Here is a 26,988-nt window from a genome sequence, read left to right on the forward strand (position 1 = left end):
AATCTAGTTTAACTATAAAAAAGAGAAGGGTAGGCTAGTAAGGCCTTGGTTACATTTCACTTTTTGTTGGTGCTCTTGAAACTATCGTTTTATTAGTTTCATTTTCATAGTTAAGATTTTCTCGAAATATCCTTACCGGATTATATATTTACTTTTTTATTTTTATATTTTTTACTTTTTGAGCATATAATTACCTTCTTGTAAGTCTATTTATAATTTATTAAAAGTACTTTATAAATGAATAATTTATAATTATTAGTTTTTAGCAAAAGAGAAGGAGTGGAAGCATTATTTCATTTTACATGCTTAGATCAACTCGGCTAGTGATCCTGCTCAGGAACATTTGTACTTTATAGAGACGGAAACGAGTTACATACTTTCCGACGAACCTTATATACCCCTCCACTCAACGAGTAAAGGGTATAACTATATTACACTTGATTTACACAACTGATGTAAATGGTTCAAGTATTCGCTAATGTAATATACAAGATTGTGTAAAATGTATGTAAAAACTAAAATAAGCTTATGTAGTCTTCAAAATAATACGAGCTCTTAGTTTCTGGGTAAAAAAATTTAATTTAAAAAAACAATAAAAAATAAATGATAAAAATATTAAAACGAGCAATTTTTTTAACATTTTGTTATATTTTCTTAAAAACCCAAAAACCAAATGAAAGAAAAGGGAAGTGACTTAAGATGGTCTTTAACGTTAGTTTTGGTTAATTCCAGTGGACTTCAAGCTTGGCTCTTTCTCAAAACAAGCCATCAAAATGTGCGAATCTTTGAGCACAAGACTTAACAAGAGAGTCCGACTTTGGGGCGCGATTTGTTTGCTGGTGGATTGAATTTTTGTTTGCTGGCAGCTGTGTTTGCCGTTTGTTCTGCAAATCGAGTTGGGCTTTTTTGCTGTTGCCTTTCGTGTTTTTGCCTTGGCACTTGGCTGCGTTCTGTGTTGTGAATGTGGCTTAAACTTGGGGTTTGAGTCGTACGCTCTCGGAGCTTTTCAGCCTGGCTTCTTGGGCGACTTATCAGTTTCTGATCGCTGTGGGAATTCAGTTAATTGTGGACGCTGTAGCAAAACGGACGCAAGCGCGGCGCTCGAGAGACTTTCCGAGGTTTTCCAAAATAACAAAACACTACGTGTTTCTGGTCGTGAAAGTATCTTTTCCAGTTAGGCAGTTCGTTCTGCAGTGGCCCCACCCTTCTACCCTCCGATTTTTAAGCCTCGAAAAGAGCCTTTTTAAGCCAAATCGAAGAAAAAACACGAGCAACACAGCTGAAAACCTATTTAAGGACCGTTCTAAAAATCAAGGATTTATATCAAAGACCTCTTTCGACCAAGTCAGTTAAATAAAGGTTTTTTCAGAGTGTGTGCCTATGTGTGAGTGCTTGTGTGTCTTTAGTGTGTGCCTTAATCCATTAAAGTAATTAAGCCAAAATAAAAACAACACATATATAATTCGCGAAAAAATAATACTTTTGAAAGAGCCATAAACATATCGCAGTCTGCGAAATCCGTTCAAAGCTCGCGCCAATATTGCTCCAATTTGAGAAAACGGCTTAGCAACAATTGCATTGAACAGTTGAACAACAAAAAACTGAAACTGAAAACAAAAACAACAACCCGTAAATATAGAAAGCTTAACAATCAAATCCAGCAACAACGACAACGAGGGATTAAAAGCCAGTAACAACTATAAATGTGGTGGGTGCATTATTGGTAAGCTCGGCGGGTTTGGTAAAAAAAGTAACGGTTAATAATATGCCACACGGGGAAAAAAGTTAGGATCATTTTGGAATTGATATTACCAAAACTGGCATTAAAACGTATATATTTAATGCGAGTGATTTAAATACATATTGTAATACAGAAGAGTACAAATGATTACAAATAAAAAAAACCAGTTGACCAAACCTAAAACCTATTTTAATATGAATATATCCTTTTCATAAAAAAACGTTAAAAAATATTACAACTTTGTAATTACAGAGTTTTCATAATTATATTTAATTTAAAAATTTCTTTAAGTGTAAGTTTCGCTGTTTACTTTTATTGTATCTTTATATCTTTTTTTATTATCTAAAAAAATTCTGTCGGTGCAGGAGTAAGATCGCAAAGAGTATATATAGATCGCTTTATAGCCGAATGGCTAAAATTGGCCAAAAGCAAAGCGTTTTTATGCGCAAACGCGTTTTTTATGTTTTTAGGATTTTCCTCCCCCCATTTGCAAATTTTTTTTAGTTGGTTTTCGTTTGTTTTGCTCTCGGCTTGTTACTCAAATTTTTTGCTGCTGTGCTTTAATTTTTGTTACAGTTTTTTCTGCATTTTCGGTATATTTTTTTCTGCTCTTTTTTATTTGGTTGGCTGCCTTGCTCAACGCACGGTCTTTGTTTTTGTTATTGTTTTCGTTTTTGGCCATAAAGTGGATTTTTGTCTTCAAATTGTGGAAATCTGGCGGAAAGGCGGAGGGTGGAGGGCGGGGCCGGTTGGGAGTTATGTCGGCCAGCCGCCCCAAGGTCACGGATGAAAGTCTATATCGGTGTGAGTCAGTCAATTGGCATGCAAGTGCATTAGTGTTTGGGTTTTGAAATACAAAATTGACGGAACGAAAAAGTATTTGTTTCTTTTGTGCGGGTTGTATTCCCGAATTTTGACGGACAGGCGTGTGGATTAAAGGCATTAATTTATTTCGCTGGCAGATTCATATCTCCCTTTCGCGCGATCGACAAACGAGACTTTAATGATCGCGGAATACGTATATCTCTTTATTTTTGGACGCCCTGCTTATTTCGAGCCCACTGTAATAATTAACGGTCCGCTTGTAATTGAGCGTTGATTTAGTGACCCACTGTCCCAGCTGGCATTCGGACACAAAGTTCGGAACGAAATCGCCGTGGACTGAATTAATTTCAGATTTGTCAGATTGAAAGTCCGCTGCCAGCTGAATGCCAAGGAAAAGCTTCAATATCCATCCAAGGGCAGCAATTGTGTGCAATGGATATGGATTGTTTGAAGGAAAATTAATGGCAGCGATTTTGCGGCATAATTTCCGAACTTATTTCAATAGGCTGTACTAGACCCAAACAATAAGTTCCAGGTTATAATTAAATTTGAATTTAATTAATAGAACAACAACGGGGTGCAGAACACGTTCGCAGTTTCCAAATTGATTCAAATTAGAGCACATTCAAAAAACGACTTGTTTGGATTTATAACTTGATTAAATCACCGCATGAACGAAAGAGCCTAATCTTGTTTATTTTTATGGGCACTTAAAGTTATAAATCAATCACTTAAATATTCAATTTAGTTAATCGTACATTTTGTATGTAGCTAAGTTGAAAATGTACTAAAAAATAATATAGCATAATAAATGGTATTCTACGTTACATTTAGTGCTCCTTGTAGTTGTGGCTGTAATTGCACCTAAAATTTTTTTGAACAAATAAGCAAACTTAATAAATAACTCTTTATAATACATATTATATTTTTAAAGGCGGATCCGAAAAAAAAATGTAATGACTCAATCTACTAGTTTTTACGCCTTATTTGCAATTCCTCCGCGGAGTAATTGCAATCACCATCGAATAAATACTCCTGTCACTACGCTAAATTTTCGCAGCCTCAGCTCGACCCTTAATCAATCAAAGAGCCATATCGATAATGTCTATAATCCAATGGCCCCCACATTCTGAGCCGATTGCAAAAGTGGAAGCGTTGCCAAACCGTTCAACATTTTTTAAACAAAATCATTATTAAGAGCGTAATTGCAGCGCAAAACCGCCTGCAGTAGCAGTCGCTGAGCTTTGGCCAAAACAATTAAAGGCTGCAAAAAGTTAAATTAACAAATTATATGCTGGAGAAACAACAAATAATAAAAAAAAACGAAACCAGCGGCAAAAACGCTGACAAAACGCCTCAAAGTCGCGCGACCTGCGAAAGATAAACAAACTGGTTGAGATTGCACTGTTTTAGCCAGAGTTTTCTGTTTTGGCCGCAACAATGCGATGACAAGTGGCCAAAAGAGTGCGGAGTGCAATAAACTCTTAGAAATTCCATGGAAATATAAACATAAACTGAAGCCGCTCCAATTAGAGTCCGCTCGAATGTGTTTTCTGTGACTTTGGCGGAGTTTTGGCTTTTGCATTGACTTTGTGATTGCTTTATATACCCTTGAAGAGGGTAGTTTATCTTATAAAAACAAGAACCAGTTTTGTGTATTATTATTTATAAATATTAGCTAAACTTTTTCCTACTTTTTAGGTACTCTCCCAGTCTATAATATATTTATGCCATGTTTTCCTTAAGAAAATGGGAAGTCATACATATGTATTCTCGCCTTATCATTAAAGATGTATTCCTTTTTTCAGAAGTTAACTTACCAACTTAACGACGGTATGTGTCGTCAAAAAATGGTTACTGTTTTTATACCCATATTCAGAATAATCTTTGTCTGATCTTTATATACCCGGAATTCGCTCTGACTCAAAAAAGGGATTGTCAAGAAAGTTTCTTTTAATTTGCTATAAATCACCATTATTATAAAAACCACTTGTAATAAAAGTTTTTACACCGAAATTCTCGGAATCTTTAGTAAAAAAAGGAACCAAACGCAAAGTAATCGATACTAATAGATTTTCTTAAACAGATGAATTCAAGTTGCTTGAGATAGATAGATATATAGATAGATAGATTGAAAAATAGAAAGATAGATAGATGGATGGATAGATAGATATATATATAGATAGATAGATAGATAGATATATAGATAGATAGATAGATAGATAAATAGATAGATAGATAGATAGAAAGATAGATACATAGATAGATGGATAGACAGATAGATAGATAGATAAATAGATGGATAGATGGATAGATAGATAGATAGATAGATAGATAGATAGATAGATAGATAGATAGATAGATAGATAGATAGATAGATAGATAGATAGATAGATAGATAGATAGATAGATAGATAGATAGATAGATAGATAGATAGATAGATAGATAGATAGATAGATAGATAGATGGATGGATATACAGATAGACAGCTTTAAAGATTTTTAGAACAACTTTTTATAATTGTTATAAATCTGTAGTGAGATTTGGAGCAAGTGAATTACGAGCATGTGTTTTCTTTTCTCTCGCATTTTTGGCTGTTGATAAAATAACGCATACGAAGTGTGGCCTCTCCCTTCTTTTGGCTTGTTGGCTTTGAGCCTGTCCGTCCCTCAACCCAACTCAACAGAACTGAAGTCACCTGAACTGAACTCAAATCAACTCCACTTCGATTGTTAATGAATATGAATTGCAGTCGTCGTGCGACATTTTCCGAGCGGTAGACGTGGAATGAGAATGCGAATGTTTGACAATTTGTCACAGGGTCCAACACTTGTCTCGTCCCCGCCTGAATCTAAATATGAATCTGATTTCGAATCGGAATCTAAATCTGAGTGAATTGCGGGTGCGGGCCACGTTTGTCCATTTGTTACACATTTTATTTTGCCTCATTGTTCCTTTATTTTTTGTGTCATTTGTACGGGCATGCATTGTGTGTGTACTTAGTGGCAATTTATTTGCCATTACCTTTTGCCGCAGTGTTCACTTCTGGTTTTAAATCAAGTTTATTAACCGGAATCTGTCAGTTGCCCATTGTCCACCGTTCGCACCTCGCCGATCTTCCAGTTCCCCGAGTTGGCCGCTTTCAGGGCGTATCCATAACTATCGATTAGCATTCTAATTTATATACTAACCGCCCGTTAGTGTGAGTACGGCACAAATTTAGTAACGCCAATGGGCATTCACGAGTGCTATTATTCCATTAAGATTTCAAGACCAAGTTGCGGTTGCTGCACTTCCAAAGAAGGGAGATCTATAATTGCTGAGAATATATTATTTTAAGCAAATAAATCTCCCTCAATCTGGTGTTATAATAATAACTTTATTGTTTTTTTCTTAATAATATACTAAAGGTTATATAAATAGGACTTTTTATATTTAGAAATAACTTCCAATTTAATAATAGGTTAATTAACTCCTTACAAAGTCTTTAATGATATGATCCAAAAATAGGACTCCAGCCATCATTTTGTATTTAGCTTATACAATGGTCTGCCGTCTTCTGTAGACTGCCTATGAACCTGAACCCATCATTAATTTTTATATCTTAAAGATCTTCCAACAACAAGTTCCTAAGACCACAAAACTTGTTTCTCTTTTAAAAATATTGTTTCCAAGAATACAATTAACTATGGTTATACAAAGATATTTTTAAAATAATACGCCAAAAGAGTATTTAGAATTCAATGGTTTTCCATATTTGAATCCAGTTGTTTTTGGCCTTAACCCAAGTGGTCGTCCGAGATACCTGCTCCCAGCAAAAGCAAGATCTAGAACATATTCCGATTCTAATTCCTATGACAATTATGGGTGCAGCTTTATAGTAATAGACTAGTTGTAATTTACGGACGATAAACTGCGGATAATGAATGTGTGAACAAAACGGCGGACGTCAGAACTTTTACTTTCCTCTGGATGGGCTTTGCACAAAAGACTCGAAAGGCCAAGGAACTTACAGCCCAACTTAATGATGAACATCTGCCAGCAAGACAGCTACAAAAAAAGAGAATAAAAGAAATTGAGGTGACGTCAGGCCTAAAGCTTAGCGTAGAGCAAAAAGAACTGAATAAAATAATGGATGCCGGCTTAAATGGGAGGTTCTGGCATTTCCATATGACTTTGGCTAATTAATAACCCCTCACTTGGCTAAGAACGAAACTTTGAAACTTTCGTTTTTAATGAGATGCCCGCTTGCCATAAACATATTTGTTTTCCCCGCAGAGTTCCATGGTAATTAAACGCTGTCTTATATTAAAAAATCTGGAAAAAAATAGCTGGAGAGGCCATGAGTAATTATGTGGCCTGTGAAGAAGGCTTGATAAGAATTAGAACTGGTTTTCGACTACGTCTCTTTCTTTCCTTCGGCTGTTGCCTAGCTTTTGTTTCTCCTCGCAAAAAGAAATATGATTTTTTATGGATTTGACTTTGGCTGGAGTTTAATTACATGGTCTCCGAGTGGCGGAAATGCCTGAGAACGGTTAATTAAATGATGCCTGGCCAAATCGAACCCATCACCACGGATTTTTGGCCATCGATTGCAGCAACTCCGGCCAAAAATCTTGGTACCCACTTCAATGGCATGCCAATTGCTGGCAACAAAAAGCTATCAAAATACCTTGCCATTAATTATAAATATGTTGAAATTGCAACAGACGACTGAGCATCTGTCTGGGTTTTTGGTTTTGGTTTTTGGGCTTGGCTTTTGGCTCTCGGCTCTTTTTTGTTTGTGGCCAGACTCTGCAACTTGTTGGCCGCTTCTTGAAGTTGCTGGTTAGTTGCTATTGCTAGTTGGTGCTGCTGTTGCCAACCTGTTGCCAATACAAGTTCAATGATTCTTCTACACCCAAAAAAACCACAGGCCCTAAAGAGTCTTTGAACTTGGCTAAATAACCTAAACACAAAAGGTAAGCGCATGCAAATGTTACCTTAAGTTTCAATGTAAACTAAGAATGGCTTTTAATGTTTTAATTGTTGGAAAAGGTTACTAAATGTAATATTGGGCTGTATCTTAAAGTATGCAACAATGCATAGATACCTTCATAAACAGTTTGAACATCATATTGATTTTTTATCAATGTCTTTTATAACGCAAACCTAAAAGTGTGCTTTTAGGAAAATCTATTTATTTTGTATTGTAGTTAAGTAGTTTATTCATTTTGCAAAACATTTAAAGCTTTCATTGGAAAAATTCTTTTTTAAAATATTTTATAATTATATTTTATTTACTTTGAGTGCATCTCAGTTAACTGCGGAATTCGACGAGACTCTTAAAATTAGCTGCAAGTGCCTCCGACTCTCGGCGAGTTCTGGTGTGAAATGCACCTTGACATTTGGAGTGGATTTTTCCCATGGCTTATCGATTAAACGCAATGAATTTGTTTTCGTACCGCGATTTGTTTTTCGAATATCTATCTCTATCTCTAATAGCAGTCAATCTTGGAAACTTATCTACCACTTCGTTTGCTAATTACCTTTTTTGTCTACCCTAATTGCAGCCATTAACCAAATCCCCAGAGACACACAGTGGCCAGAATGATCGCAGAGCAGCTGGTGGTCAAAAGTGGCCCAATGAATCACTGAGGAGCCCCAGGAAAGCGATCCCCATTTGAGCACTGAGAACAAAAGAAGCACTAAAGCGCTTGATTTAAAGGTGGACAGGTGGATTAACCCGAAAGCGGAATGGCACACTTTTGCTGGCTCCTCAAACTCTGTTTTTTGCTGCTGGTGAGTGTCGCATTAAGTTGGTTATTCACTTATTTATGGCCAGGTGCTCAACGAATTCCAGGGAACTTGTTGAGTCTTTGGACAGAGCCACGCTTAAGTTCAAGGCCTAGTTTCGGTCATTCAAGCTACCAAATTAAACTAGTTTACACTCTACTTCAAGCACTTCCAAAAGCGATTAGGTATTTATGCCTAATGGTATGTAATTCTTGAATTGTAAAGGTGTTTTTTTAGAAAGTACGTTTTTCCTAAATCTAATTTTAAATGCCACCATTGAAAACTGTAAGTTCAATAAAAGCTTTTCAGGAGTAGTTGATGAACTCATTTCCGTTTCATCATATCCAAAAGCAATCAATCAATTTATCTGATCTTAAACTTGGAATGTTTCGTTTTCCTTCCACACGGATTTCGATTTAACAATCGCACGATATTGATTCAAATGGCACCCAACTAACCCCGAAAAGAAAACTTTATAGTCCAATTGAGACCTCATCTTTGTGGCCAGCAATTCCCAGGCACAGTAATGCAATTGCCAAATGCACTCGCATTCACAGGCGGTGGCTCCATTAACTTGGCCAATGCATTTTGAAAAATGGTTTAATGGTGCGATCGCACTCCATTTGTTTGCCGACTTCGGTTTTATTAGCCCAAATCATCCATAATTCTGCTGCTGGCTGGCTGGCTTGTTGGCTGGAAAATGCATTTGGAATTAATTTTTTCCACACACTCGCTTTTGTGTCTGGCCGGCACTTTATTGACTGCTCATTAGACAGACCGAGTTGATTGTGAGTAATGTGGAGTAAAGCCAGGCAAACTGAAGCCCAGTAAACTAAATAATTGCACGCGATTTAAATGCAGTGTGTTGCCTTCTATACTCGGAAAAAATATGGCAGTTAAGTGCAGAAAGTTGACAGGGAATAAAAGAGTTTTATGTGGAAAACAGAAACAATTTGTTACTTACTTTAAAAATATTTATAAAATAATGAAAACATATTTCAATTAACATAAATTTAATGTTTATAAATCCTTCTTTTTTGTTTTAAGTTTATTTTAGTACCCCTTAAAGTTTTAATTTTCTTGAAATTAGAACTGTCTGTCTTAATTTATCACCCATTTTTGCGAGTGTTTTATGTGCATCTAACTCTTGGACTGCCTCTGTTTTGTGGCTCTGACTTTTGCTCTGTTTGTGGCTGAAACTCAGACTCTGTCTTTTGGCCATTCAATGGCGATGACGACGGCAATTTGCAAATTATGCACAGCGGGGCAGGGAGTGGTGCGGCGGCAGCGCCGCCAGTGGTGCAACTACATTCTAAACTCGGATTTTCTTTGCGATTATAAGCCATTATTAACCCACCGAGGCACATCCGCGACTCGGATTACACGAGTATTCATCAAATAAACAGTCTCGTTCATGGTGTTGAGTTGCTGCTAAACGTTCTGGAGCCAGCATGGGTTAATTTCCCACACAAATCCGTTTTCGGTTTATGTGTCTCTGCCGTGTAATTAATAAATGTGTGTTTTTGTGCCACAGCCCAGGTTGATAGCTGCAATTTGGATCGACTCGGAGTAGAATTGGAGTCTGATTTGATTCTGCCCCATTCTGTGGCATTGAGCATGGCCCTAATGTGGGCTGCACTTGGCTGGAAGATCGATAGCTCGATAAGTGCACTCAGGAAATTAAGGAACAGAATATACCCTTCCAGAATATTCTAAAAATAATTAAGTTGTAAATATATTTTACTTTTTTTTATAATGCGTGTCTATCAAAATGGCAACGATTGGCTCATTTAGTAAAACATTCAATACTTAAATACAAAAAAAACAAAAAACTTTTAGCTACTTAAATTTCAAATTTAGCATGGAATTAATTTATACAAGCTGTTTTATAGGTCTACAAATATTTTATTATTCGGATAACATTTGGTACCCCTTTTTCTCAGTGCACAAACCTCCGCTGGCGCTGGCCTGTAATATTGTGCACACAATGTGTTCCCCAGCTGACGACAGCGGGTGGTGGCTTAGGCCAGCGAATGTCCGATGTCTGCTGCCCGAGATTAGACTTTGGCCGGGCAGTTTAGGCTGGGTTTATGGGGAAAATGGACCCGCTGACACATTCACTTGGCCACCGACTGCTTTTCGGCTGCAAATCGCAACGGTGGCTGCTCCTTGGAAGCCGCCCACTTCTAGCACAAAATGCCCGCGGACAGCACTCGAAAAATATGCAGAAATGCCAGAAATGGGGGGGTTACATGACTTTTTCCGCGTTCGATATCTTAGTTCGTGGCCTGAGTCACTGGCCCCTCTCCCAATCCTGTTTACGAGAGGTACATGGTAGCAGTGCCCCCATATCAATCAAAATACTTCCGAAATTTGCATAGCGCAGACATGAATTCAATCTGTCAATCCGTGGTGTTTGTTTAGTGTCAAGCGTGTAAAAACTGAAATCACGATGATGGTGGCTAATTAAAGCATCGAGTATTGGATTATTGAGTATCCAGAGTATCGAATGGCAGCATCAGCGGCACTTGAAAGCCAATCGAGTGGGCCAAATGATCGCAATAAAGAGAGTGCTCATTAAGGCGTGATTATTGCTTAATTGTTTGCTGGCCATTCACGCGCACACAAGGCGGATACGTGGTATTCTGAAAGTTTACTTTTTTTGACACTTCCGCTAAGTTGACAGCCGTGAAAATTGTCGCCAAATCGCCACAATCGAATGATAAATTATCGCATACTCCAGGCGAAGTGCAAAAGAATGTCGAAACAGGATTAGCTACCTGATAAATCAATCAAGATTAATAATTGCTTATCATTCGGAGTGGCTGGTTGAAGGAACCCGAACCAGAAAACCAAAACCCATTACCCAATTCATTCATTAAACTGGAGCACGCCACTGACCAGGCGTTTTAAATAACCCCACAATGGAAAGGAATTCGCATTGTTCAATTCGGTTTTGATATTTTTAGAACGTTTTTTGCTTTGTTTTAGGGCGAAACCGAATAGTTGGGGCCCTTTTGTAATTGTCACTTGGTTAATTTGGTGTCAATGCTAACTGTCGCTTTTCCACTTACCATACATTTTCCATTCAACGCCCGCGGTCGGTTACTTCTGCAATTTTAGACATAAAAGGCAAGGCGACCCGCCGGATGACTAACCGATCTAGTGATATAGTTATATAGTAACTGGTTGGTCAGTCAGTCGGTTGGTTGGCTGCTAACTTTGTAACTTTAGCACATGTGCGAAGGTGTTGTTCGCCCAGATCTGCTCTAGAAAATGCTCGGCGACAGGCGCCCACTCCACTGCCGGATGTTGTTATTGTTCTTGCTCAGGGGGATATAAACACACATTAGAAAATATAAAAAATCCGATTTATATGTACCAACCGATTGAATAATTATGCTATTATATTCGCAGCAGCGATCGGTTTCCATTAAAACGCGAATTTGATTCAATTTTCGCCATTTTTCATTGTTTTCAATTTGCGCCTTTCAAAAGTGTTGGCTAGTAAATTATCTGCCTCATTGCAATTAGCAATGCTAATACTTATGGCGATCGATAAATATCCATAAATATGTTTTATTGGCTTGATTTGATCGACGGGGCGTTTGCAGGGCGAGTTCGTGCCCTAAGTCTTTTGTTTCTGTGGTGGGTGTGTGGCGCTGATAACAATTTATGGCCGATCTCTGGCCATGAATTCGCACTGGAGCGTTATGTTAGTGTTGTGGCGCAGATATGGATGTAAATTGCCCAGCTAATAAAACCATTTAATGGTGCATTACATTTATATTATTGCTGGATTGAAAGGCAATAAACTGTGGGCTTTCAGAAGAGGTAAAAAGGGGAAATAATTAGTTACGAGATTAAAGTTGTATTAAATATATGTCATTTAATAAGAGCTCCAACATTTAATGTATATTTTTAGAGTCTAACATTTCTTAAAAACAATTTTGGCTAATTACCAAAATTCTGACTCAACCTCCTTTTACCCCAACATAGCCAGATCTCTTAAAACCACCAATGAATGGATGACGACATTTCATGTACCTTAAATCAAGCGTTACTCATCGAAAAGGACAAAACCAATAATGGAATCTGACACCCCTATAAACTTGTCCTTTAGTCAGGTCAGGAAAATTACTTCCTCAACCGAAAACAGGTTGATAAATCGCGAGATGAGTCAGTGAAATGCATGCAAATCGGTAGGAACATAAATACCTGAATGACGCCGAGTGACAGATTGACCGGCAGCGTTTAAGTAGTGTTTCCACGTTTTCCACTCGAGTGGAGCTGGTTCCATTTGGACGTAGACCATTGGGCAATCCATAATCCCCGGCTCGAACTGTTTGTTCGATCGGTGTTTTCGCTACCTTACGCCACCCACTTGAGCACTTGCAACGCGGTTAATTATGCCACATTCGCCACTTGACCAGGGACTCCGCAGAAACATGCCCCACTTCAAACGGAGCACCGCTGGCATTCCTCTGATGTCTTAATAGACCAACCGCCGCATTATTCCGCTTTATTCAAATGCCACCGAGTCGAGGTCCAGATCGCGGTCGTCCATTGCATGACTTTTGCATATTTCAACGCGACATGAAGACATATCTCAGCCCATGTGGATCGATACAAATGATATTTTAATTACGCAAATTTATTAATAGATCGCTGAGATAAGCTCGAAATGCGATCACCCCCGATTGCAGTTGGAGAACATATAAAACTATACTGCACTTTATGATAAATCTATAGTACGTGGGCAAATTCTTTTAAATTTCTTATAAATAGTTTTTGGGTATCAGTCGTAGATTCTTTTATATTCTTTTAATTATACTTATTTTATTTAAGTTATTTCAGAAGCAAGAACCAAAAAATCTTGGTAGTATTACAACCTTTTTTTTATTTTATACCACTTTTTTTCCAAGTGCTGATGCTCTCACCCCTCGACTGCCTTAAAATATAACCTGAATTCAGGGAAATGTCGCGCATAACTAACACTCCTTTATCTCTGACATTTCAGATGTTGTCCGGCTGCCGGACACGCCCCGCACCCGCCCCCTTGCCGGCCAGCAGGCAGAGTGAGCTCATCGCGGGCAACGAGTTCCTCAAGCTGTTCCTCGACCACGATGACCAGCAACGGAGTCTGCACAGCAGCGAGCAGGACTTCGAGGGTCGGGCGGAGTCACCATCCTCATCCCCCAATCCCCGCCAGCGGATGGCGACCGGACGAAGCCTGGATGTCGGCAGGAATCGCTACGGAAACTCCCTGACCTCGGGAAACTCCCAGGATGAGGAGCCATCAGACTCCAAGCAGGCCAAACTGGTCACCACGGGCAGTAAAATAGTGTTCCTCGAGGATGCCCCCGCAAAAGTCAAGGGAAAGTCCAGCGATGAGGTCAAAGTGGTGGCCGTGAGTGTGAGTTCCTCCAGCAAAAGAGGTCCTTCGAGGAGCAGTTCTCCTTCTGGTGCCACAGGAAGTGGCACGGATTTTGTGAACCGCTCGCATAAGAGTGAACTGTCCATAGAGGAATCGGAACCCCGATTGGCGGGGGATTCCATGGACAGCGAGGTGGATTCCCTGAACAGTGCCTCCAGTATACAAAGTGTACTGGCTGCTCCTTTGCTGGCAGCCGCCTCTACACATTCCTTTCTGAAAAACCAAAGTGAGGTGACCGAAGACGAGTCTGTAGGAACTGGTTCTGCGGCAGGTTTGCCCTTTCAAACGGTGATTTATCATGACACCAAACAGGGCAGCAGGGGACCCCAGTCCAGGTCGATATCCTACAGTTCCATCTCCCAAAACGTGGATGATTTGCAGACCTGGCAACAGTCAAGAAGTGGCATTCTGGCAGAGGCCCAGAGAAATGTGAGTGAGAGCTTGAAGCATGGACATGGCTCCTCGGAACCAGCCAAGTTCTACTCGGTGCCCTCAAAAATGTACAGTGTACCCAGTAAGTTTTACTCAGAACCAGCCAAGGTTTACTCGGAGCCCGCCAAAATGTATGGTCAGCCGGAGAAGGTGTACTCAGAGCCCTCGAAAGTCTATGGGCAGCCCTCTAAGTTCTACTCGGAGCCGGCGAAAGTGTACTCGCAACCCTCGAAGGTCTATGGCGAACCGGCCAAGACATACTGGCCACAGACACTGACCACCACTGCAGCAACACCACTGGGCAGCACCACAGCAACCTCATCCTCATCCTCGACCAGCACCACCGAGAAACCTCCAACAACCACCTCTTTTGTGCCACTCAGATCCAGACCACGACCTGCGATTGTCTCGCGCATCGCTTTTGGCGAGGCCCAGAGCACAAGCAGCACGACAGCAGCAACACCAAGCAGCACGGCAGCAACATCGGGCAGCACGGCAGCAACACTGGCCAGCAGGGTCACCACAGTGAAGCCTCCCGCTAGTGGAACCTCCACCAGCATCAGGCCAACCACTTGGCAGCATCATTATCACAGCTACAGCCACCAGCAACAGCCGGCTCATCCAACTCGCAGAGTGCTCTTCAATTTGGATAAATTGCCTTATGATTTATTGAATGCACCGCAGCCGCAGTCGCAGTTGCATCCATTGGAGCCAATTTTATCGAAGCACTCAAGTCCGAGCCACTACCACCAGCAGCAGCAACATCTGCAGCAGCAACACCAACAGCAACATCAAGCTGCAAGTCCGTGCTGGGAGCAACAACGTCAGCATTCATCACCGCCGCATCAACATTCTAATCAAAATGCCAAAGGATTGCCCAATAGAGGTGAGTCCAAGTCTCGGGGTCTTGGATCTGAATCTGGTTAAACAAATTACACTGTGCAGCAGGGCGAGTGTTGCAATGCATAAATTAAACAGATCAATTTTGCTGGGCCCATCAAGTTTAATCGCATATCATTTGTTATGACCTGTTTTACTCGAGGAGAAGCAATTGTAGACCTAAGAGTAAACAAAGTCGGGATAAATTGGGGTTCTATTACAGATCAATTTCGCAGTTTAATGGACTACTATTTGGCTTCTTCAAAGTAATTTTTAACATTTTTGGGGAACAACATTAACAATGTGTTCAATATTCGTTTATGTACGTTTTGAGACTTGTTCCCATACCTTCTGCCCAGTGTAGTTATGACAGACAGCGACAACGCACGGGTTTAACCACTTGAACCCCGGCCAACTAATCTTGAACTTATCAAACATCATCTCTTGTTGCATCTCCCCCGCAGATCTAGTCAAATGTGTTTCCAAATTTGCACACCAGCATGGAGCAGCCGGATCGGCATCAGTGGTGGACCCATCGGCGCCATCGTCTTCGGGGTCAGGCGGTGGCTATTCGTACAGCTCCAGCTCGTCCTCCTCCTCGTCCTCCTCATCCTCTGGCTCTGCCTCGGCCTCCTCAGCTGGGAAGCACTTCACCACCGAGCGCCCCGAGCTCTATACTCCGACCTCAGAGCAGAATTACGAAATTGAGGAGTCCGTTAGTGTTATGACGAACGGACGAGCCCATGGACTGCAGGGTGGTGCAGGTGGTGCAGTGGGGCAGGGGCAGGTCACCACGCCAGCCGGTCCAGTCCAAGCCAACCCAAGCACCACCGCCAACAGCTCAAATCGTGGCATCAACAGAGGACGTGGCTCAGTGGTTTACAATGCAAATGCCAACGATTACTCGGATGGCGATGATGGTGATGGAGACTCTGGGGATGGGGACTCCGGATCGGAGGGCCAAGGAGGCCCCCCTGATACCGCCCCCGATGACGAAGACAAAGTCGCCTACGTGGTCGAGGGACGCAACTACCGAAAGTACCGGGTGGAGGAGAAGACCGACGACGGCTTCATCGTCGGCGAGTACGGAGTGGTGGACCACAACGATGGGAACCTGTGGGGAGTGCGTTACACTGCCGACTCCACCATCAACCGCAGTCTGATACAGAAGGCGTTGCTCACGTTTCTCAAGCTCAAGTAGGGGCCAAATGGTCAGCCTCCACGCGGAAAAACAGTCTCAATGAAGTGGGGAAAATCGCCAGAACAGGGAAAAATCATTGCAAAATACAGGGAAGTTGGAAGAGATTGGGAAACTTCATGATACATTTTAAAGAACATTTTGAAAGGCTAAGGGAAAGCAGGGAAGAATTAGAACTAGTAAAAATTTATGTATTTTGATCATCTAAAATACATATAACAAAAGAGAACACTTTCAATTTTTGTTATAAAAGTAAAAAAAGTAACAACTCAATGTAATATATCGTATTATATATTTAAATACTAAATAATATCTTTTAAGTCTTAGGTCTTTAAAGTAAAATGATCTTGTGAATTAAACACATAGACTTAAAAAAAGGAGAGCTGTAATGAAAATGAAATACCATTAGCGTCAGATAAAAATATTTCAAAAATTAAAAGTAGGCTATATTTCAAATTTTTAAAAAAATTATAGTTGATTCGTAAAACATTTGTATAATTATAGTTTTATTATAAATAAGTAAAATTCTGAAACACACGGCGATTTTCCCAAGTTCAGAGCGATGGTTTTTCCGAATGTCCAAAAACTCCGCACTTCCCCAATGAAGAGACAGCTGCAAAGGCATTCACATGTGATCCAAGTCGTATTGTAGTTAGCCTAGATAACCTAATCCTAGATCTAAATAGGTAATCCTAATTAGATGTACCCTAGTACGTAGCCACTAGTTGAGTTCCCACGAGATCAGTGTGTGTGTTTAGTCAGTAAACGAATTTTGTTTAATGTTTAGTTAATGTTTTAATTAATTTATTGTAGTTGTTGGTATTGTAATTGTAATTGTAGCCCGTAACCATAAATCCGAGCCTAATTTATTCAGCCGACCAGCGCACTCAAAATCCGCAGAACTAGCAACTTGCAACTTGCCATAAAATCAGAGCACCTACCAGCATTAAGAACGAGCGAAACACTATCCTAATTAGAGCATTAAGTGACTTGCGTAGTGAAATAAACTAAATTACATTGAAAGTAAATCGGAGTTGTGCATTAATCATTAATCTCGCAGCGGGCGGGGAACGGATGTGATTGGGATACGATGGGGAAACAGGTTGTCCTAGGGGCGAACGCTCCTCCGATCCGCAAAGTAAATAGCCACTTAAAATTGATTAAAAACATGTAGCCTGTGGCGCATTGAAGGAGAGTCGTTTTTCTAGACAATATCATTAAAATTTAATTGATATGAACAAGTGACAAAGCAGCAGAAAGGCAGCTGACGCCAAGTAATCGAAGTTCAGAGGTATAATTACACTCAGAAGTAGTTTAGGGATGTTTGAATTATCATATGATAGAAAATGTGATTAAAATGATAAGAAAATCCGTGAATTTTAATAACTCACTTAAAGGATCATTGTTTATGGCATTATATTTTAAATTTTAAATAGTTTACTAAAATATATAATAGGTACTGCAACAGCAAACTAATATGCAAACTAATATTCTTCTTGCAGTTCAGTTCAAGAAGTTCAATTTAATTTTTTTGTATCTTCAACTATTAATTTTATAAATATTAAGGCAAACCTATCTATCCATGTAATTCGGAGATATCCATGTAGTTTGAGATAGGATAAAACAAGAATATTTAAACCCATATATCTTCAACATAGCAGCGCATTGGGTTTTTATCATATTTTATCAGCAATCAGATTAAGTGTAAATTTGATCTATTATGAAAAACTTTGCTTTGGGAAAACCGTAAGACCTATAAATTTAAAATATTAAGGCATTTCTGATTGTTCTCAGTACATGGATCAAAAGATAAGCAGTGACATGAGCTCTTCTGCGTTGGGATAATGATAATGCCCTGGCAGCTAAAACCTGCTGGGCTATCACTCTTCCGAGTGAAACGCGGAAGCCAAAAGCCCGCGAAGAACTGGAATCTCTTATGATACAATGAGATGGGGCACAAGGGACAGAAAGCCGGTGACAAAGTCAAGGCGGCCGTTTAGGCCTTTATAGAGCCACATTTGGCCAATTAAGAGCAGCATTTCCATAAATGTCCAGCGGTTGTTTACTGATCTGCCCCAAGAAACTGAGCCCGTAAAAGCGGCACTCAACGGGAAACCAGTGGCTGCGAAGGTCGCTGAACGACCTTGCTCGCGGTCGCCTTCTTTCCACCTGGAATGCGCCTCCCTCCCCGAGAAAAAGCCTCTTCTTTGGCGTCTGCGTGTCGTCATTTGGCTGGTTTTATTGCCCCTCGGGGACTGGACACTGGATATATTTATAACCATCTGGAGAGTGGCCGGTAAAATTTCCACTAATGATTGCATGCGCCAGTGCCAGGTTGCAGTTTCGGTGCCAGCTTCAGATTCAGATTCGGTTTCAGGCCCCGGCTATTTTTAGATATGTAAGACAATCGGAGTTCGGGCTTTGGTATGCTGTCTTATCGCAAACCGGCAATCACAGGCCAAGTTCGAGTCCCCGACTGCGATTCTGACCCGGCTGCATCAACGACGCGATCTGCGTGAAGAAATACAGCACATGACCATAAAATCACGAAGGAACGTGAGCATCCGGCACCGAGGCTTGGGATACACTTGGAAATCTCTTGATTGAATACGGTAAAAAAAATGATTATTAAGAAATATTATAAAAATAATTCCTATAGTTTAAATGTTGTTATATAAATTCACTACACGCTTGAAAATGTAATGAAATATATAATTACATAAGTATATTTGTACAAGGATGTGGATACTAAAAAGTACAATAAAGAATTATTTGTTTCGGAATCTGTGCCACTTTTTGAATATCTTTCTTTCTAAAAATAATCGTCTTAAATGTTAATATATGTCGCCTAACAATACAATGAAATGGTAAAAATATTTGTAATGTCAAGTACATTTAAAGGCACACAAGCCATTTTTTAGATATAATGTCCGTAATGAAGGCCAAATCGAAAGTTTCGAAATTTTTGTTATACATTATAAGCAAAAATCCCTTACAAAGTACTCGAAACCAATAAACAATTACAATACCCCCATTCAAGGGTATGGAAAAAGAGAATGTGCCTTGGCCCGTTGCAGATTTAATGCGAAATGCCAGGGAGGCAGAGACAAAACTGCTGGGGATGTGGATGGCATGGGATGGGTTTGGACCTATGGATGGGGACCCGGCCGTGCCCTTTCTGCGGTCAGCTGCCTGATGGACATCTCCCGAGAGGAGGAGCTGGCTTTCGAGATTCAGATGGCTGGGGAACTGGTTATACCGTTGCGCTTAAGTGCGGCAATTACCTGGGGAAACAGTTCTCTTCGCCTTCGATGAAGTGAAAGAACTTAACTGAAATAAAGCACGATGAATGCCTGGCAAACACGTTGCCATTCCACCAGTGCACAGAAAGAACCGATTCATTTTATATTGCTTTAACAGGAAATAGCTTTAGATATCCGTTCTTAAAGTGTTACATTTCTGATTAAGGAAATAATTCCAAAGTATTAGTAATTGAATTCTTTTATAAGAGGAGCTAACATATTTTACATATAAAATATTCTACATGTATAGATATTATATGAAGACTTTTATTATGGGTATGAATTCGAAATACTCTTAATAAGTTAATTAGTGACTTTCACAAGCTTAAAATGTTATTAATATTTAATGTGTTTGTAAATACTAAAATTTTTTGGATTGTTGATTTTCTCCCAGTCTACAATTTTCGCCTTCGGGGGCGTAGAATTGCGTGTCGACAATAAATTTGAAAACTACACGATCGCCGATCGTTATGACAGGTTGACCGGTGCCACGCCCCCGCCCCCATGTCCTGGTTAGTGGGTTTTTAATGCTGGGGCGTGGCGCCGAAATGGGCATTCTGACAGCTTTCGAGGAGGCTGTCCACTGGCTTCATTAAAGCCCCGATTTCCAACTGCATCCGCATCCACGTCCACATCCCCATGCAGCTTCCTTTTACTTTTGCCTTGAGCTGTGCTGGCAAATTGCTCGCCCATTGATCTGGCTTACAAGAATCTGCACTTTTCGTCTAGAGAATCCCAGAGAGTCCTGTTAATTATTTCGATGCCAAGCTAGCATATATGTAGCTCCTTAATGAAGTCGCCCCCATGCAGGTGAGCACGGTGAACAGGCATGTTTTCCCAATTTACGATCCATTTTATTCAATATTCCAGTAGAGTCGAACGGGGTTGGCTGATCGATCGCAGTTCGGAAATTTATGACATGGCATTATAATTGACCGATTTGTCATTATAATTAGCGTGTACACAGCCCCAGACACTGCGGATCGGGGAGCCTAATTTATGCACATTGGGGGGATTAATTTTAGAGAGGACGATGTGGTGATAAAACATGAAACAATGTTGCAACGAGCGGAAGGAATAAGTTAAAAGGTGCACTTCAGTGCATCATGTTGCCATTAAGTTGCAGCGATATTAAAAATATGAAAATAAATTAATACCTAGGGCGCTATAAAGATCACTTTATAAGCAGTAAAGCTTCCTTTCAATTAAGAATACTTTTATATCTTGTGTAAAAATATTATTTTTTTTTCTTAATTTGCACTTTGGAAATAAATTAAATTTTAATTTTAGAATGGGAACCCCAAAACTGGATTTCTAGATTCCACAACTTGGGTTATTGGATCCCGTTTTAGTCGTGGGATACCTCTATGAGTTCGTCGTGAAATTATCTAATAATCTACATTCAAATATATCTGTTATACGAGGTTTACATTTTTAATCCATTTTCATGTTAAATTTTTTCGTATTTCCAACGGGTTTTAATATGGGAACCCAAAACTGCACTTCAAGATTTTATAACTTGTCTTATTGGATTCCGATTTAGACGTGTGATACCTCTATAAATTTGTGGTGGAATTCTCTAATATTCTGCATTTAAATTTTTCTTCTAAACGAGCTTTGAAATTTTAACCCATTTTCATGTTAAATTTTTTTCGTATTTCCAATGGGTTTCAGTATGGGAACCCAAAACTGCACTTCAAGATTCCATAACTTGTGTTATTGGATTCCGATTTAGACGTGTGATACCTTTATGAATTTGTGGTGGAATTCTCTTATATACTGCATTTAAATTTTTCTTGAACACGAGTGTCGAAATTTTAACCCATCTACATGTTACATTTTTTCGTATTTTCAATGGGTTTCATTCAGTATGGGAACCCAAAACTGCACTTCAAGATTTCATAACTTGTCTTATTGGATCCCGATTTAGACGTGTGATACCTTTATGAATTTGTGGTGGAATTCTCTAATATTCTGCATTTAAATTTTTCTTCTAAACGAGCTTTGAAATTTTAACCCATTTTCATGTTAAATTTTTTTCGTATTTCCAATGGGTTTCAGTATGGGAACCCAAAACTGCACTTCAAGATTCCATAACTTGTGTTATTGGATTCCGATTTAGACGTGTGATACCTTTATGAATTTGTGGTGGAATTCTCTTATATACTGCATTTAAATTTTTCTTGAACACGAGTGTCGAAATTTTAACCCATCTACATGTTACATTTTTTCGTATTTTCAATGGGTTTCATTCAGTATGGGAACCCAAAACTGCACTTCAAGATTTCATAACTTGTCTTATTGGATCCCGATTTAGACGTGTGATACCTTTATGAATTTGTGGTGGAATTCTCTAATATTCTGCATTTAAATTTTTCTTCTAAACGAGCTTTGAAATTTTAACCCATTTTCATGTTAAATTTTTTTCGTATTTCCAATGGGTTTCAGTATGGGAACCCAAAACTGCACTTCAAGATTCCATAACTTGTGTTATTGGATCCCGATTTAGACGTGTGATACCTCAATGAATTTTAACCCATTTACATGTTAAATTTTTTCGTATTTTCAATGGGTTTCAGTATGGGAACCCAAAACTGCACTTCAAGATTCCATAACATGTCTTATTGGATTCCGATTTAGACGTGTGATACCTTTATGAATTTGTGGTGGAATTCTCTTATATACTGCATTTAAATTTTTCTTGAACACGAGTGTCGAAATTTTAACCCATCTACATGTTACATTTTTTCGTATTTTCAATGGGTTTCATTCAGTATGGGAACCCAAAACTGCACTTCAAGATTTCATAACTTGTCTTATTGGATCCCGATTTAGACGTGTGATACCTTTATGAATTTGTGGTGGAATTCTCTAATATTCTGCATTTAAATTTTTCTTCTAAACGAGCTTTGAAATTTTAACCCATTTTCATGTTAAATTTTTTTCGTATTTCCAATGGGTTTCAGTATGGGAACCCAAAACTGCACTTCAAGATTCCATAACTTGTCTTATTGGATTCCGATTTAGATGTGTGATACCTCTATGAATTTGTGGTGGAATTCTCTAATATTCTGCATTTAAATTTTTCTTCTAAACGAGTGTCCAAATTTTAACCCATTTACATGTTAAATTTTTTCGTATTTTCAATGGGTTTCAGTATGGGAACCCAAAACTGCACTTCAAGATTCTATAACTTGTGTTATTGGATCCCGATTTAGACGTGTGATACCTCAATGAATTTGTGGTGGAATTCTCTTATATACTGCATTTAAATTTTTCTTGAACACGAGTGTCGAAATTTTAACCCATCTACATGTTAAATTTGTTCGTATTTCCAATGGGTTTCAGTATGGGAACCCAAAACTGCACTTCAAGATTTCATAACTTGTCTTATTGGATTCCGATTTAGACGTGTGATACCTTTATGAATTTGTGGTGGAATTCTCTAATATTCTGCATTTAAATTTTTCTTGAACACGAGTGTCGAAATTTTAACCCATCTACATGTTAAATTTGTTCGTATTTCCAATGGGTTTCAGTATGGGAACCCAAAACTGCACTTCAAGATTTCATAACTTGTCTTATTGGATTCCGATTTAGACGTGTGATACCTTTATGAATTTGTGGTGGAATTCTCTAATATTCTGCATTTAAATTTTTCTTCTAAACGAGTGTCCAAATTTTAACCCATCTACATGTTACATTTTTTCGTATTTTCAATGGGTTTCAGTATGGGAACCCAAAACTGCACTTCAAGATTCCATAACTTGTGTTATTGGATCCCGATTTAGACGTGTGATACCTCAATAAATTTGGGGTGGAATTCTCTAATATTCTGCATTTACATTTTTCTTATAAACGAGTGTCCAAATTTTAACCCATTTACATGTTAAATTTTTTCGTATTTTCAATGGGTTTCAGTATGGGAACCCAAAACTGCACTTCAAGATTCCATAACTTGTCTTATTGGATCCCGATTTAGACGTGTGATACCTCTATAAATTTGTGGTGGAATTATCTAATATTCTGCATTTAAATTTTACTTCTAAATGAGCTTCGAAATTTTAACCCATTTTCATGTTAAATTTTTTCGTATTTCCAATGGGTTTCAGTATGGGTTTCAGTATGGGAACCCAAAACTGCACTTCAAGATTCCATAACTTGTGTTATTGGATCCCGATTTAGACTTGTGATACCTCAATGAATTTGTGGTGGAATTCTCTTATATGCTGCATTTAAATTTTTTTTGTACACGAGTGTCGAAATTTTAACCCATTTACATGTTAAATTTTTTCGTATTTTCAATGGGTTTCAGTATGGGAACCCAAACCTGCACTTCAAGATCCCATAACTTGTGTTATTGGATCCCGATTTAAACGTGTGATACCTTAATGAATTTGTGGTGGAATTCTCTAATATTCTGCATTTAAATTTTTCTTGTACACGAGTGTCGAAATTTTAACCCATTTACATGTTACATTTTTTCGTATTTCCAATGGGTTTCAGTATGGGAACCCCAAAACTGCACTTCAAGATTCCATAACTTGAATTATTGGATCCCGATTTAGACGTGTTATGCCTCTATGAATTTGTGGTGGAATTCTCTAATATTCTGCATTTAAATTTTTCTTCTAAACGAGTGTCGAAATTGTAACCCGTTTTCATGTTACATTTTTTCGTATTTCCAATGGATTTCAGAATGGGAACCCAAATCTGGACTTCTAGATTCCATTACTTAAGTTATTGGATTTCGACTTAGACGAGTGATACCTGTTTGAATTTGTGGATGAATTCTCTATTATTTAACACATGAAGTTTTCTTTTAAAAGAGTACCGAAATTGTAACCCATTTTCATGTTCGATTTTTTTGGAATTTCTAATGGGTTTCAGAATGGGAACCCCAAAACTGGAATTTTAGATTCCGTAACTTGAGATGTTGGTTCCCGATTTATACGTGATTTTGTGGTGGAAATACCAATCATTCTTCATAACACTTCTTTTTATCGAAGGTCTACATTGTAACCATTTTAATCGCTAGCGTTGAATGTGAGTGGGTTTCTTCGGTGCATCTATATGAATTACAGACAACTTCATCGCCATATACCATATCATACATATATCTTTTGTTAAGTCCTTTACGCCTTTTGAGATTTATTATATCTACATTTATTTTACTCATTTATCTACACGATGTTTTTGCTTGTTTCTAAAGTTGTGGCAGCACTGATATAAAATATGCCTAAAAGTATGCTTTTTTGTGAGATCCTTACAGTGTACAGTCAAAATATATACGGATTGCAATGTCGGGTGATGAAACTGAAATCTCTTTAGGCGAAATTCGTGTAGAATTCCAACACACATCAATACAAGATTCCATACGAAGAGATATTAATGTAAGATATTTTGAATGTTAATAATACAGTATCCGCTTAAATAGGCAGAAGTAGGTTTAATAGCCATAACGTAATCATAAGGAGTTTTCTAAAATTTGTAAATCTCTATTGGTAATGAGAAAAAATAAATGGTAATTTCCTCACCTTTGAGATAAATTCCCAACCACTTGAAGATATTTTGAATCAAAGAAAAGTCCTTAAACAGAAACAGGGTAAGCAAAACGCCCACAAAAAAGAGTGCAGCACCGGAAAGGAAGATTAAAATTACCAAAAGTCATGAATCAAGCTGAGAAGTTAATTCAACAACTCGAGAAAAAGATCGAGAATGACTGCCTCGAACACGGGTCAGATGTTCAGACAATGAAGAATGCAAATCATTGCATTGCCCATGTCCTGCGAGTCCTGCAGAGACTGCAATCGATTTGGAGCACAACTAATTGTCCGTCGGCAATTAGCAGGAAAAGTATTCCTCCGCACTCAACACTTTACTAATCTGCAAGTGTCAAGCGGCCGCAAATGATGGCGATGACAAAAGGAGTTGACAGGCAGGACATTCGGGGCAGGACTCTCAGGACAACGGGCACGGGTGCGGGTTTCAGAGGGTTGAAGTGTGCGTTCTGGGTAAAAAAGGAACTGAGGCAGCCGCACCGGCAGCATCGACCTCGAAATTCCCCCGAACTGCAAGGGTTGCTGTTGCTCCTTTGCCACACTCGGGAAAAGACGGGCTCGAATTCGCACTTCATTTTGGCGATGAAATGGCATTTGACATTGATGTAGATTCTGTTAAAATAATAAATACAACAAATGTTGTATAAAATGTATTTGTTGTATTAATGGGTTACATGAATGATTATTCTTTTTCTATTTTAGAAAACAAGGTATGATAGATATAATGTTTTTGTCAACATAAGATTGCTAAATCAGACCCTATCATTATCATATTCCCTTCATTCTAACCATTTTATCTTATGTACAATGTAAATTCAGTGTTCCATATAATTAATTAATTAATTAATTTTTTAACATTAAAATAGGCTACTTTTAATGTTTAAGTTCGTGGTAATGGTTAATGTATGTTAATTGAATATTTTTTTTAGTAAAAAGTATTTTCTAGATTTAAAACAAACAACGAGAATATTATAATATCTATGCCTTACGTATTAATAAATTTGAGCTATCATTTCACTGGGATGTTTTTGTAAGTGCACTGACTCAGCCTCAGATCGAAAAAATGTGGACTCAGACGACAACAGGTCTCGACATCGAAACACACAAAGGATGGAGCGTCCTCTACCTTTTCGCATAATGAAATTCAAGTACCGCTCGGTGCTCCTTTAACGTTTGATATCAAAGGACATTCGATCGGGCATGCAACATGCGCTCATTGTCCCGCCGTTGTTGTCAGGTTTTCTTAAGCGTTTCACGAATTTATGCCAAAGATTACATGTTGATCTCGCATATCTTTCATCTTGACGGACTGGGTTCCTTTATTCAAACGCTGATCCTGGAATCCTGTGCGTGCTTCCCACGTCGCTGACATTCGATACGCGATGGCAACGAAATCAAAATGCCGTCAGTCAGTAGCCCAGTCATGATCGTGCATTAATTGGTAGACAAATCACAAAGCAAACAATCCTATGTTGTTGGAGAAAATTAATTCAAAAATTAGTTTTTGACGAATGATACCTGGTAAATTTCCGCGATTTTAATATTTAAAGCTTCGAATATGAAAAGAGTATAGGTAATAACTATGATTATTAAATGCTTCAATTAAAATATTTTTAGTTATTATACGTTGAAGATTCTAATACCTCAGTTCATTTATTGTCTTAAGATTACCTTTATCATATTTTTAAGAAAATACTCTAATACTCAGATTAAACAGGCACTTGATTCCAATATACCTAGCCTTACTCATTCTTATACAACTTTCACATTAATTCATGGAGAAAGAATCTCTATCTTCCATGGAAATCTCCCTTCGATGACAACTCACCCGCTTCTC

General features: G+C 38.7%; 1 protein-coding gene across 2 annotated transcripts; it reads left to right on the forward strand.

Moving 5' to 3' along the window:
* The first annotated feature begins 1,048 nt into the window (after positions 1–1,048).
* Positions 1,049–16,722, forward strand: LOC108018265 (uncharacterized). Of its 2 annotated transcripts, none has more exons than XM_036819691.3 (4): positions 1,049–1,723; positions 8,120–8,348; positions 13,363–15,097; positions 15,555–16,722. In XM_036819691.3, exons 2-4 carry the CDS (start codon positions 8,304–8,306, stop codon positions 16,289–16,291), a joined length of 2,517 nt encoding a protein of 838 aa, XP_036675586.3. In that variant the 5' UTR covers positions 1,049–1,723; positions 8,120–8,303; the 3' UTR covers positions 16,292–16,722. The 2 variants fall into 2 exon arrangements, with proteins under 2 accessions (XP_036675586.3, XP_065722302.2); XM_065866230.2 differs by having other exon boundaries at positions 1,049–1,708.
* Positions 16,723–26,988: the final 10,266 nt, after the last annotated feature.

The sequence above is a fragment of the Drosophila suzukii genome, chromosome 3 (genome assembly GCF_043229965.1).
Source record: "Drosophila suzukii chromosome 3, CBGP_Dsuzu_IsoJpt1.0, whole genome shotgun sequence".
Taxonomy (NCBI): Eukaryota; Metazoa; Arthropoda; class Insecta; order Diptera; family Drosophilidae; genus Drosophila; species Drosophila suzukii.

Coding starts and splice junctions, on each gene's coding strand:
- LOC108018265 (XM_036819691.3), top strand. CDS start 8,304: ATGGCACACTTTTGCTGGCTCCTCAAACTCTGTTTTTTGCTGCTG. Junction 8,349..13,362: donor AACTCTGTTTTTTGCTGCTG/GTGAGTGTCGCA, acceptor CTGACATTTCAG/ATGTTGTCCGGCTGCCGGAC. Junction 15,098..15,554: donor CAAAGGATTGCCCAATAGAG/GTGAGTCCAAGT, acceptor TCTCCCCCGCAG/ATCTAGTCAAATGTGTTTCC.